General features: G+C 49.3%; 1 protein-coding gene across 6 annotated transcripts in view; it reads right to left on the reverse strand.

Moving 5' to 3' along the window:
- The window catches only part of cadm1a (cell adhesion molecule 1a), a 296,308-nt gene that overhangs the window by 42,933 nt on the left and 238,478 nt on the right, over window positions 1-14,897 (reverse strand). For all 6 annotated transcript variants that reach the window (XM_070983857.1, XM_070983855.1, XM_070983856.1 and 3 more), the window contains 3 exons: window positions 9,287-9,439; window positions 8,763-8,900; window positions 1,936-2,094 (listed from right to left, as the gene is read on the reverse strand). In XM_070983857.1, coding sequence (XP_070839958.1) covers window positions 1,936-2,094; window positions 8,763-8,900; window positions 9,287-9,439 — 450 coding nt within the window. The remainder of the gene's footprint in view (window positions 1-1,935; window positions 2,095-8,762; window positions 8,901-9,286; window positions 9,440-14,897) is intronic.

Here is a 14,897-nt window from a genome sequence, read left to right on the forward strand (position 1 = left end):
AGCGGGAGCGGCCACGCCTGCCTGTCGTCCATGCAGTCTGCACGGAGCGTGACGGCAGCGGCGTGACGGCAGCGGCGTGACGGCAGCGGCGTGCGGCGCTGAGCCAGGCGGTCCGTGTGAGCTTGCCGTTATCAGAGGCCAACAAAATGCCACGCCGCCTCTGTAGATGAGCCGATCTCCTCGTCTCGCTCTCCCGGGGAAAGGTCAGACAGATAGAGGAGAGTTATTTCTTTAATAGGACGGCAGGACGTTCCAGAGGCCAGTCGTAGAATACTGATCAATATCTGATCACTCTGAATCAATAAAAGATCTCTAACTCTGCATCACAGAGGCCCAGCGTTTTCATTACGTGTCACATGTCTGGGAGTTCATCTCGTGCTGCTGGCAGCGTCGTGGTAAAACATGTGAGGTGCTGCGAACGCCTGCTCCGATGCTTAATGACGGCTTCCTCCTGCAGCAGAAACAATAATAAAACGTAACCTCTGACCTCCATTCAGGGCTGGATTTTGTTCTTTGTCTGTGTTTGTGAGGGTTTTTACTGGGTTCAGCTCTACAAACACGCTCCCACTCCCAGACTCACATTTCTAAAAGAATAATGTGCATAATAATCCTTTTTTTTTTACACCTGCGTATAATCTACAAACTCTACTTCTGACATTTCATTTCTCAGTGTTTGCGCTCTTTTCATTTTGCTCTGTGACCAGTAACTCTCCTTCACTCGTCTACAAACTGAACTACGGGAGCACCTTCGACGTTTGGTTGTCCTGATTGTGACATCATAGCTGATGGCGGTTCACCTGCCCGTGCAGTGAACCTGAGACTTTCTGTGTTTCTGGTCGTCTTTTCTCTCAGATCAGCAGCGTAGACTCAGCTGTTCATTTGCAAACAGTCCATTAGGACGCAGGTTTCCGTTCACTTATGGCTCACTCTGATGCAGAAACACAGTTTCACAAAGACTGGAGTGGAGCCGTCCACACCTGGTCAGGTATGCTGAGCTTTGATCTAAAACATCTTGTCTGCAGAGACAGAGAGGAACTAACAGCGGCTGTCTATCGATGGACCTCCATACTTGACTTTTTTAAACTTTTAAACTCAAACTGTACCGATTTCACATATTTATGAGTCTGTGCTGGACTGCAGCGCTTCAAACATGGACGCTGCCGCAGAGAAGCTCCAAACTGTGGACGCTTCATGCACACGTTCGACCCGACAGCACAGAAGATCTGAACCATCAGCAGAGTCTGAAGGTGGACGACCAACATTCGAGTCACCAAGTCAAAGCAAAAACCACCAACCAGACATGTCACAGTCTGCGCTTCAGCTCTGAGTGATGCTGCTGAACGGAAAAGAGTCCCTGCACGACATCATGAAGTCACAGAGAAGCTGACCTTTGACCTTTGACTTTTAACCACCAAATTCTGATCAGTTCAAGTGAACGTTAGAAGATATCGTGTTGATGAGAATCTGACAGAGAACCTGAAAACATGACGCCAGAAGCATCAGAAGTCGCCTGACAGCCCACATCAGTGTATTTCTCCTGAAGATCATACGTGACATCACTTCCTCTGTTGACAAGGCCACGCAGCAGAGTTTCAGAGGCGGGAAAATGTGAGAAATTTATGTGATTTAATTAGTGGAGATGGAGCGTCGGACTCTATTGCAGTCCAGTTTTGCCCTTTTTATTCATCATAACCTGTTCATGGAGAAGACCTCCCTTCAGTGACACTGCCAAACATGTCACACGCCGAAGTTTTACTCAGGAAAAGTGGCAAATTTATGCCATTTAATTAGCGAGGATGGAACACGCTTCTCTATTGCAGTCCAATTTCTCTGCTGCAGTTAAGCTGATGAGACACTTGAAAAAGAGAAAATGTGCATAATGCAGCTTAAATACTCACGCTGATTTCTAAATTATTACTGAGCAGAAGTACTTACACTGCACCTCCAGGTATTTCTGAGCCTGGAAGTCCTTGACTGCAGGGTGGTCCACGATGCAAACCACGGGCACGCCGTCGTCCTCCCTGCTGACGGTGAACGTCAGCCGGCTGGTTACCGTGTACATCTTGTCGTAGGTCAGCTCCACTCTGGGTTTGCCTGCGTGAAACATCAAAGACAGCAGACTGAAACACAGCAGCGCAGGTGCATTTTGGATTCAACTCAAATATGAATGAGCTTCACACAGAAAGTCCACGAACTTTGCTTCACGCACTTGTTCTGCCAGGAACTAGTCTGTACCGTGTTCAGAACACAGTGAGAAAGTGAGAAACAGCATCAGCTACAAGCTAATTAGACTTTAACCAAACAAGGCACGATGGATAAAGCAGACTGTTTTGATGAAGGAGCTCAGTCTTCGTCTCAGTGTCTCTGTTTCTTTTAAATTTCTTCCCTCTGAATTGAATTTGTTCTGAAATTTTGCTGATTTCTGTTGACATGTGACCCCAGACCCTCAGTGTGAATATAACTACTTCGGACCAGGCCGGCAGGACGCGGCTCAGCAGTCACCTTTCTTCATGCTTTTCCTTCTGCAAACACACCCCAGACCCCGGACCATGCATCAAATACTCCACCCAATATGAAGAACAACAGGTCTGCAGACGTGGAAGCTGCATCCACGGCTGCTTATCCTTTGCACGGTTTCAGAGTTCAGAGCTCAGAGCTTTTCACACACAGACAGAAAACCATTCACACCTACAGGCAATCTACCGTCTCCAGTTCAGCCGACACGCACGCCTTCAGACTGTGGAGCAAAACATGGAAGTCTGCACCCAGCAGGGGTTTGAACCCAGCACCCTGCTTGCTGTGAGGGAGCAGAACCTACCACTGAACCACCATTCCTCCTTTTCTCCTGCAGTTCCTCAAAGTCGATCCATAACTGTAAGAAAACTGACCTGAAGCCAGAGGTTGAGGTGAAAGGTTGTTATTGGGTTAAACTAAACGCGTCATTTAAATGACTCCTCGCTGTTTGCTGCTCAGGGATCGACTAATTTTCACCGTTTTCCACACTTTGGGAATGAAAAGGAGCTCGGCTGGTTGGTGCATCCTCGGCTTGTTCTGTTGAAAGGTCAGTCCACTAAGTTTTACTTGGTAAAATAACAAAGCTGAAACCTTTGGACTGAAGGCTGCCAGAAGAAAATGCTTTAAAATGTTCAGGCCTGACAAAGGCAGCCATTGTTTGGCTGCAAGCAGAACGCCTTTCTGCACTGACCTTGCAAAATATGTGGAGTGGAAGCAGAGGGCGTCCTTGAGGATGGTCAGAGAAGGTGAATCAGCTAACAACTGCCCGCTGTCTGGAGCTACTATGCGACTGTGAATCACTCATTAGGCTTTATGAAGGCAGATTTATTGTGTGGCCACCTTTTGCACAGCACTGCCAGCTCTGAAGCGTGCAGAGCAACCCTCCTCTGATTAGAGGCTGCTCTGTAATATCACACAGACAATATGTCCTCAAAAGCAATGAAGAGGATACCTCATCACAGTCACACAAAATAAGAGGGATAGCTGCAGACGGCAGCGCGGCACAGTCACAAAGAGAGATTGATTATTTTTATCCCGTTGTCCTACTTCCTAACAGTCTGCTGCACAAGTGTGTTTGTATCCCATCAATAAAACAAACACTGGAAGCAAAAAAGTGAAAGAGGCTGCCAAGAGAAATGCTGCGGCTGGAGAAAATGTGTCTTAATATGAAGGCTTGCATACATCAGTTCATATTTTAGCTATGAAATATGTGCTAAGTGCACGTCGGGCACACTCCTGCAGCGCAGCTCAGCGTCACCGTGGTGACAGCTGTCTCTTCGGATGCTGGGAAAGCAAACCTGTGTGATGTGGCTGCCGTGAAGGAACAGGTTGTCATGAATAAACACCACGAGAGGCTTCAGATTCATGAAAGCACCTGCAAGGGGAACCTGAAGGGGTCTGCTCAAATCAAAATGTCTTCTGAGATGCATAAAACAGCGGTGAAGAGACGTCTTCATTGAAGCCCCAGTTTCTGGATCTCTCTTTATAAATCTGATGAATTCACTGTGAAGTGTGTGCGGGTTTGAAAGCTGCACAAAGGTACGTCAGTGGGAAAGAAGTGTGGAAATAATGTGTAATCTCCAGAAACCAGCATTCGGCCTTCAGCTGGTTCATAATGTGTTACTGCAGGTTTCTGGCCAAACATGGCAAACATGAGGCACGCATCGTAAAATAAAGTGGAAGAAGTTCCATGAAACTACGGAAACGACACCTGAGGTACGTTCAGTGTTCAGGCGCTCGTTTTGTCTTCGCCTGGACTGAAGCATCGTCACCCCATCGTCCTTTTCTGCTGTGTGCAGAAACAACGAACTGCTGCGTGCCGGCTGAGGACACGGAGCGTCTCACAAGATGGACATGTGACGCCGGTCCAAACGCACTGTGTCAAACACTAATCTGAGACAACGGAGACGACACAGTAGACGTGTGAGAGACGAACGCGCTGATGTCTCCACACACTGGAGACACATGAAGCAGGCTCGGCAGTGTTTTCTGGGGAAATGTCATACTTGTGGGGGGGTGGGTGTGGGGGGGGGTGACGGCTCTGACTTCACCTGTAGTAAAGAGATTTTGGACAGGCCACCAGGAGGACGCCGGAGGCAAGGTATTTTGGAGACAAAAAGAGACGTCAGAGAAAATTGACTTTTTAAACTCAACATCCAAGAGAGGGCTGACGGCTGGAGCGACAGAGGGAGAGGCGCTCGGCTACAGGCCTGCGAGCGTTTGATCACAGGCGCAGGTGAGTGCAGGTGAGCGCAGGTGAGCGCAGGTGAGCGCAGGTGAGCGCAGGTGAGCGTAGCAACGTAACATCTGGTCACCAGAGAGTAACAAAGCAGACAGCCAGCACGAGAAGTGAGCACTGGATTAACTCGCTGCTTCACGGCGAGCCCGCTGCTCCAGCTCTAATTCCATATTGGCTATCAAGCAGGTGACAATTAGGACAAACAGGGAAAGCCCTTAAAACGTGGAGTGAGCTGGAGATGAATCAGCGATCGCTCTCTGTTTGAAAACGTCACGCTCTATTAAGCACTAAGAATATTGTGAAAGACTAACTTTGGAGAGGTGCCAGCGGAGATAAATGTCAGCGGGCGGCAGTGAAAGGTCACACGGAGCTGAAGAGGCGCTTTGAGGGCTTCGTAAATCCGAACATGCGAACTCAGCCGGCCTCCTCTCCTGCGCCTCCTCCACGCTTCGCTCCCTCCACTGTTTCAGCGTTTAACCACAATTTTGTGGAGCACGTCTGGTTAAATAAAATATACGTCTGTCCACTTCAGTCGCTTTACTCAGCCCAAAATATTCTTTTATCCATGTGCTGGGGCGGAGCAGGGTAACTGAAATCACCCTGTGGTTGTCTCAGAAGACTTGAGGCTAATGGCTGTCCTGGTCCCTGTCTGTCAATGCGGCGTCCCACTAGTGTCTCTTTCTTTCGTCTCTTTGGTCCTAACAGAACACAAAGAGACGACCTGCGCGCTGAGATGCTGCGCTGCTACGACGCCGTGTCTTCACACCTTTCACATCTCGGCCTTTCGTTAATAAATCGCTAAACAACGAGACAAAGAGCGAAGGGACAGAGGAGAGACGCAGTGAGACAACAGCTCTGTGCACATTAGGAGAGATGGCTGGATCCACATTGGCAAGCATGACAATCGCAACCTTTAAATGATATTTAAGAGAGCCTGATTATCCCTTAAGGTAATTAAGTTAAATTCTGGGGACGTTTAATTAGAAATAAGTCTGCCGGGCAAGGAGCCGCAGCCAAAGGCAATTTAAGTCATTCTGCCCACGTGTCAGGACTCCGCCACCTCCAGCCATCTTTCTTTTTCCTGCACTCCTTTGTCTTCAGCCGAGCGGCACCAGGTTTCCTTTCTACGACGCGGCCGCAGTGTCAACTGAATAAACGTCGGAGTCGTTTACCAAAGAGCAGGCGCTGCAGCGGCAGCTAACCGGCACAGCGCCGTCAACAAAAGCCATATTGTTATCATGCCAACGCCGGTGTCACTTAAGTTGAACTTGCAAAAAAAATCCTGCGTTTGTAAAATGAAAAGGTGGATTTTCTAAGTGGGCCGCCTTTGTTTTAGGCTGTTTCAGCGAGCAGCACCTTTTCACCTGTGGCGAAAATGGATAAAAGCAAATGGCATGCTCCAAATGCTGTGTTGTGACAGCTGAGCCTTTAAGTACCGCTGAGTACTGTGTTACAGCAAAAAATTGCATCTATCAATTGTAGAACTTCAAAGAGAGCTGAGCCGGTTCTGTAAATAGCAATCCATTCAACGAGCGAGCCGCAGCAGCACGGGCGCCGGGTCGAGGGCCTCTATCGTTATGCAAAGCGTTTTTCTGCCGTTCCATAACACCAGCGGGGGGGGGGGGGGGGGGGGGGGGGGGGGGGCTCAGAGAAGGAAATCCATCTGAGCACAGTGACAGAGACGCTGGAGACACACCTTGAAATGATCCTGATGAGGGATTCGATCGTTAACGTCGACAGACAGAAACCTGGCTTCATGTACACAGAACACACACTCGCACTCACTGACAGATGAAAACATGTCTTATCAACAGTTTTGGCTCCAAAAGAAGAATTAAATGGAGCTGATGCCTCACAGCGCTGCCTGACAGGGGAGAACTCTGCTGTCAGCACTTCCTCCGAACGCGCTCTGACTTTGGATTTGTTTTCCAGTCCAGAGGAGGGAAGCGACCCGAGATCATTACTGAGCCACAGCAGAGAAACCGGCTCTAAATGTTTTGGGAAACTGTTTTTCTGCAGTTTGGACTGAACGGGCTTAAACTGCCGTTAGTCAGTTCACAGTGTGTTCAGATGATGTTTCATGATCCAGTTTCAAACCTGCCAGCTTTGAACCAGCCCTCCATCTCTGCTCTGCACACGTCTCTGAACGCATCTGTTAGCTCCAGTTTGTTTCTGGCATCTTAGTGCACTTACACTGAAACAGGAAGAGGACTTTCTACAATCTGAACACAAACGTTGAAGGATATCGAGCTCACCCTCCTGACGATGGAGGAGAAACCAGGTCTGGGGCTTCGATGTTTGGTCCAGATTACCTGGAAACACAGACTCATCGGGGCCGATCAGATCATGTCAGACACGTCTGATATTCACGAGTTAAAATCTGTGCTTTGTGACCAAAACAGCCAATGAGAGACAGATCTGCAGCTGTTGTTAAGCAACAGCAAACATCCCAGCTAGCGTGCCACTGCTGACGAGGCTGAAGAAAGACGACGCGTGCGTCTCAGCAGCGCCTCCATTCAGGCCCGTTCAGCCTCCTGCTTTGTGTTTTCTGGCTGCGAAGCTTTCTCATAATCTCAGTACATCCTGCAGTGTGTGTGTGCTGCGTCATTATTTTCACGTCCTGTAGTGTGTGCATGTTTGAAACCTCCAGGAGTCTGAGGCTGGCTCAAAGCTCGAGGAGTCCAGAATAAGCTCAGATGTAATCACTGTGGAAACGCCTGAATGACGCGGCCTGACCCGACATTAAAGCAGCGACCTCGCTTCTCGTCTGTCGCCGCTCAGCAGAAACGTAACGCTGCAGAAAGATTTGCTTAAATGTCAACGGTCAGTTTGTGGTGATGTTAACAGCTCGCTGGGAGCCAATCACTGACCTTGGCACAGTGGAGCTTTGTGGGATTGGAGCTGGCCAGTGCGGCTGTAATGTGCTGCAGTGCAGAGGTGACGCTGCTCAGGGCCTCCACACAGCTTCTGATTAGGACCTTTGTTTCAAAGTCTTTACAAAGCTGGCTGTCTGGGCTCTGAGGTGGAGCTGCCTGGCAGGAGGCCTGTTCACCCCTGAGCTCTGCTCACACTTCTGAAGCTCAGCTACCTTTGATGAAGGCATGAAAGTTGTCACGGTGCCAAAAGGCTCCGGCCACCGCTGCACATCCACACGCTGTAATGGAGCCGATTCAAAGTGGCAGCAGAGCTCCATTAAAAGGCAGCAGTATTGATGCAAGCACTAAACACGGGGAGGCGCAAGGGAGGAAGGAAAAACTCTCATTTTCATTTATATCAGCGGCGCTGGGCCTGAACGATGCACGCGAGCCTGCACGAGTTTGGATTCAGCAACGCTTAAAAGTGGAATGAAGACCACAGGAGCATCACAGCAGTGACAAAGAGCTTTCTTCATTCAGTGACAAACAATAATTCATCTCTGAGGGTGAAACACCGTCCGTGTGTGAGAAGACGAGCAGCCAACGAGCTGTTTGTTCCACGTCCAGGCGTCAGCATCGATGAGGCGTCGAGCTCAGCGCCCTGAGCTCTGTGACGACCTGGATGGACCTCAGCGTGAGTTCAGCCATCGCTCGATGAGCTCACCGTCCAAACGGCCTCAACAGCGTCCGCTGTTTTTAAAGTTTGTCATGGTGCTGAGGTCAAACGTCTGAAGGCAAATCAAAATGTGTCAGTGGACAAAACCTGGTCAGAGGAGGTGATCCTGATCACTCATTGGTTAATGTGACGGTTTGCTTAATGTCGTCTCCTCAGGTGTGTCTCCTGTGCCGTCGGGCGAGCCAATCAGCAGCTTTCCTTCCTCTTCCAGGCGACGCACGCTGGCCTGTTTCCTCCGGTTCATGAACACAGTGTGTTCGTCACACAGAGACGGATAAATACTCCAAACGCACACAGACCAGTGAATATTTGCCAAATGAACTTTAGCTTTGATCTCATACAACGTGCCGCCTCACGCCGAGAGGAAACGTCCTGATGGATGATGGTGATTTTCTGGATGTGTGCGGAGTCGACCTACCTGGGAGCTCTTTGTCTCCCTTCATCCATCTGATGGTGGCGGCGGGCTTACTGCTCATGGCGGTGCAGGTCATCTCTGTCTCGTTGCCCTCGCTCAGGACCTCATCCCGAGCCTCGATGATGGGGTTACCGGGAGGAACTACAACAGAGCGCACAAAGAAAACTCTGTAAAGCACATGAACTCAGCAGTACTCACACAGCACACATCACAGTAAAACTGGCAAACGCTTCAGAATACTGCAGTTTTGTGTGAATGCTGTGTTTCATGAATGTGTGAATTCTGACCCATTTGGCCTCCCATACTCACAGCCTGTCTACTGTGCATTAGCTTGTTTGACATTATGACAGGACTTAATATGACACTCGACTCTGCTGCGGTGACGTCACCGCGGCTGCTGTCAGAGTCTCGTGGCGAGCTGTCGTCCATGTTGACTGCTCTCCGCGGTCTGATTAACAGGCGTGACCTCCCTGCTTCTAATAGCGTGTTTGTGTGCATCTGCATGCGTGTGTGCTCGGCTGCTGTACTTAGCACGGTGATGTCGGCGTAGGCTTCCTGCGGGGGGTCCGTGTAGAGCTGACAGACATATCGACCCTCGTCTGACAGCGAGACATTAGACAGCGACACCCGCAGCTCGTTGTCTGAGAAGTTCACCAGCTGAAAGCGAGAGTCTTTCAGTGCTGAGGGAAGAACAAAACAGCGCTTTTAGAATTCATCCGGCGCATTCACACAAACAGGAAGTACACAGGTGTAGTATAATAACAATTAGAAGTACACACACAGCAGTAATCCTCACTTTGACTTCTCATTCACACTGACTCTTTAAGTATTTGCAGGATTTGGAGGCATCTTTACGTCAACTTTAGGGGCCAAATCTTCTCTCAATCCTTTGCAGTGACGACCTCAATCCCAGAATCCTCAGCGGCGCCGCTCGCTCTGCTGCAGGTGCAGTCGTGTAAATATTTCATGCATTTCGTGGGCTTTCTGGACAAAGATTCATTTTCTCGCCTGAGGTGCAGAACGATTTCCAGCGTGCTTCAAAGAACTTTCCAGAGAGAGAAGAAGAAAAAAAAAACACCTCGATCTAATTAGTCAACAACCAATCAGAGCGTGGCGTACAGTAACGCCGCGTGCAGCGATGCAGTTTACTCTGTGATAAACTGGCTGGCTGCTGACATGCCGTCCTTCAGCTGGCCTGCAGAGGCTCTGACGCCGTCTCCTCCTCACCTGCAGCCTCTCATCTCGCCTCACCTTGATTGCCCACCCACCTCAGCGCACTCTATCAGCCGTAATGTGGACGGCAGCGTGTGGTGGAGATGAAAGCCTACCCGTCTCGCCCCTTTGATGTGCTGATAAATCCTGCTCTGACTGACAGCGTCTGCAGGCTCTTTGCTCTCTGAGTGCAGATCTGTGTGCTCATCCTCCAGCGCTGCCTTTTCCTTAAAGCTTAAAGCATTCGACACGGATCGGCCCAGAAGCAGACGTACAGCGGAGGGAAGGAAAAACGGCCAGGCTGCGCAGAAGGAAGACGCTCCGGCTGCACGACGGGAAAAGGGCGTTTGTGAGCACGCCGGCGAGAATACAAATCACCACAACTGATTCTGTGCGTCATTGACATCAAACACATCTGAGGTGACACCATACGGCCGAGTGGAGACGAGGAAACATTTCACACACTCAGTTTCAACATTTGGTCGTCCAGTCAGCCGCTCCGTACATGACAGAGCGCCGCCGCCGCCGCCGCCGCCGCCGCCGCCGCCGCCGCCTTCCCTCTTCCTTTGATTATTCTGCCAGAAAGGTACAAACGACAAACACCTGAGAGGCTCAAACACGCCGGGAACACCGTTTTCAGTTTCCACGCAGACGCTTTTGTCTTCCCGACGCAAGCTCCTCACATCCAGCACAAAACTTAAATGGTTGGTTTCCAGTGGTGCAGCTATTATTTTCCTTTATCTGAGCACAATGAAGCCCTTATTGTGGCACATGAATAACATGCCCCTAATTAGTGCAGCTCATTCAAAAGCCTCGTTAGCCCTCATTAAAACGAGAGGTCAGACTTTAATCCTGATGATTTAATTGAATTAAATGTTCCCAGATTCAAAAATACCAAAGCTGCAGTCGTCAGAGGCACAGCTGCTCTGGACGGCGGAGCGCCGCCATGACGCAGATGTTCATGATGGACGGACCGAAGGGCAAACGGTGGAGGCAGCAGTGCAGGTGGGAGACATGTCGGTATTTCTGTTATTACATGAGAAACAGCCTCTGCTCCACGTCAGGTTTGTAGGACAATATGTTCTCAGCCAAAGTCCTAATTTCATAACGCTGCACTTAATCAATTAGGTCTTCATCAGGGTCACTGGAGGTCATTCATTTTGTCCTTCAGGAGTCGAGAACCAGCTTTAAATCAGTGAAAGTGGTGTGAAGGCCACCGGAAGCAGACTGAGACCTGGAGGACGAAGGCGACGACGGCGTCACTGACAGAAGATGAAAGAAGATAGTCATCTATTATTTATGCTTATGGAGCACTGCTGTCAACAACTTCACTTGAAGTAACCAGAGTTTGAACTGCAGAAGGATTAAACCAGATTCAAAGGAAATGAATAAGACATCATCTCTCGAGCTGAAGTTTCCTGTTAGGTTTCACCTTTTCTCCTCTCAAATATTCAGAGAGATGCTGAGTGAGGGCGAGGTCTGCCGAGTCCAGAGCTGCAGCACAGCTTCAGAGAGGAGATGGACGGCGGCTGGAAAGTTCGATGTTTGGAAGCTACAGCTGCTCCATTAAGGCGGCAGTTTGTTTCACCTCGCGCCTGCAGATTCACCTCCAGCAGAGTCTGTTTGTTCGCCTCTGAATCCTGATAAAGACGCTTTTCTGCCTCAGATTGGTACAGTGCAGCAGACGCCGTGATCACTTCAGGTCTGCTCGGTCTTTCTTTGAAGGAAAATGACTTGGTTTGGAGGTTTCTTTGCTTCGCGCTGATCTCAGAAAACATCGTGTTAGCGTTAGCGTGTCAGAGTCAGCGGTCAGGAAGCGTTTGGACACTTTGATTTAAACAGGAAAAATCCTCCTGAAGCTTGTCATTATTTGTCCGGCAGTGAGTGAACTCATCTCGTGCGAGCAGGTGACCGTGACCCATATTTACATTCATTGTTAGGTGGCGACCTCTAGTGGCTGGAGTAATTATGACGGGAGCAGAGGAGGAAGTCAGGTGACGCAGTACAAAGAGCGGGAGGGTCTCTGTGTGTGTGTGGGTGGGTGGGTGGGTCAGACAAATGTGGGACTTTAACACAGGACACCGTGGGGTCCAGCATGACGCTGTTCCAGCGCAACGGAGGTCCGCCTGTTTCTGGGACTCTCGGCTCTCGCAGACATCGTTTTGTTATGAGGACGAGTTGTATGCTTGCCACGTAAGACATGACGTCCCCTTCCTTCATCCCGGCTACAAAGATCTGATTGGCCGACAGCGGCGGACTTGCTGGCCTAACCGGAGGTGACGGTTGGAGCTCCGCAGCCTTCGTCAGCGTTCAGAACGACTTCTGTTGCCACATCTGAGAAACATCTTAGTCTTTGTTACAAACAGCACAAAGCTAACAGACGCCTCGCACTGTGCTGGAAACATCCATCAATATTTGAACGAAATATTTGGCGTGTCAACAAATTGACAAAATCCATGCCGATCAGATATAATCCATTTCACAAAGCGTTTCTCAGAGATCTCTTAATCCTCTTACTGTATGCATCACTTTAAATAAGGCATTGTGGTCTAAGCAGGAGCTGGATGAATAAACACTTCCTAACACACACCGAGGCGCTGTGGCAAGGACACCGTCCCCTCAGCTCCAGGTTTGGGACAACAGTTCTGTGGGCTTAGACACAAGGACAGGCGATGAAGAGCAGCCTGGCTGACACACAGTGGTACGTCTCAGTCCTGGCAAAGAGACGGCGAGCCGGACGCACTGCAGACACGTCTTTTATGGACACACCAGAAAACACATTCACTGCTCTTTGTGCACAAAAAGAAAAGGAAACGACCTTTAGCTTCCCGCTCTTTCTGCCCTCCTCTTCCTCTGTTGCTCTATCATATCTGAGAGCGAGAGGAGGACATCGCAGATGTCTGACAAAGGTGATTGATAGTCAAGTCGTTAGAAGAGAAGACTGTCCAAACTCTGAAAGGCTGTGAGTTATCTGATCTGTCACTTTTACAGGTGATGGCGATGAAGCTAATTTAAAAGCAGTGATAAGACAGTACAGAGCCAAGGAGACCGAGAGGAAGCCGACGACGAGGACGTCCAACTTTTCTCTCCCGTTGGAGCGACTGAGAGCCGTGTCGCTGTCACGCTGCTTTAATGAGGCCTGATGCTGCGTGTGCTGAGCGCTGCACGCATTTCTTTTATAGGAGCGTGAACAAAACAGGAAAACTAGGAAAAGGTCCAGAAGAGGAAAACAAGTTCAACGCGGAGTGACAAAGCAGCAAACAGCGTAACATCAGCATCGAAATGTGTGGATTTATGGGGATGGATGAGCGTCTGACAGGATGTTTGGATTTCAGCACAGCTTCTTCCAAAGCGAGAGTCCTCAGAGCAGAATCTCATCCACAAACTGCTTAACAGCGATGGCAGCGATTCGTCCTGACAGTTGGTAAAATGTGAAGATAATCGTGATCTCAGACAGCTGAAGCATCGTGTGGGCTGTTTGCAGTCAGATGATGGAGGACAGGTCTTACTGAGCTAACTTTCCTGTTAGCTGTTGGTCCACGACCTCGGTACCAAAGTGCTCCGGGATGACTGCCGTTTGGTTTGCGTAGCTTTTATGTCCTGTGGATTCACCGAGCAGCTAACGTTCAGCGCCGCCCTGCTGAATGTTGACGTTTATGTGACGGTTGTTGCTCGGTTAACCGCTCGCAGAGGTCTGATGAAACGCCACTAAAGAGGACGAGCGTCTCTAAACAAGACAGGTACGTTATTTACATTAAGTGGTCTCGATACCGTTAATGCTAATTTAACGTTAGCGTTAGTCATTAGCGTTGCCTTAAATCTATCCCCACAGATTTAAAGCAACAGTTAACGTTACGCCATTTCCACCATTATCTGACTCGACTCCTCCCGACCGCAGACAGGACATTTTTTCTGCCGTTTTTCGGTCAATTTCTTGCATTTTTCACCTTTTGGTACCTGATGAAAGCTCCTCCTGCTTTCTCAGTTTGGTTGATCTGAGAGCATTTTGAGTGTTTTCCTGTGAAAATCACTTCCTGTCCTCCATCTGCAGTTTGCACCACGACAAAAGAGCGACGTGACGTCATCTGCAAACAGGTAGCTTAGCTGAACTTTGGTGGAATTTGTCCCTGATATTTTACAGTGCAGATACTCGACAAAGGTGTGGCTTTGCGGCAGGTATACAGATTCTTTCAGTGTGTGTGAGGTGTGTGTAAGGTGTGTGTGAGGTGTGTGTAAGGTGTGTGCTGTTTTAAGTAAAATTTGAGTCTTTCCTGTAACGTTTGAATGAGACTCTGATGTCCTGGCATCATGTCTCACAGATAAACAGCACTTTCCAACCTGAGCTGACTGAGTGCTTTCCAAAGCCTCTCATTCACCCACACACACACACACACACACACACACACACACACACACACACACACACACACACACACACACACCGGCAGCCATGCAGGGCACCGGCCTGCTCGTCAGAGACAATCTGAGATTTAGTGTTTGACTCGAGGCCACTCCACCTCGCAGGTGCCGGGAATCAGAACGTCTCACGGTGGTAATTTGCTAAAAAGAGGTCACTTTTGAGGAAAACCTCGTAAACACGGGTCGTTGAAGCGTTTCACAAAATGACAAATGGCATCGAGGCTTCATGTGCTCTCCTTGTAGCAGATATCTGCCGGCGTTAACGAGGAAAAAGCGACTAAAACTGCCCACTGATTCACGATCAGTGGCCTTTTATTGCTGATTAACCACAGACTACGGTCACTTTTCTGTTCCCGAATCATCTTCATAAACATTCTGCACCTTCTTGACCCTTTCAGCGTTCACGCACATCTCATGTTTTCCAAGTTGTTGAGTTACGTTCAAATGGAGAGAAAATAGGAAAAGCGGGTTGTGAGTCTGAGTCCGGGCTGCGTTATTATCCATTAA

The sequence above is a fragment of the Chaetodon trifascialis genome, chromosome 16 (genome assembly GCF_039877785.1).
Source record: "Chaetodon trifascialis isolate fChaTrf1 chromosome 16, fChaTrf1.hap1, whole genome shotgun sequence".
Taxonomy (NCBI): Eukaryota; Metazoa; Chordata; class Actinopteri; order Chaetodontiformes; family Chaetodontidae; genus Chaetodon; species Chaetodon trifascialis.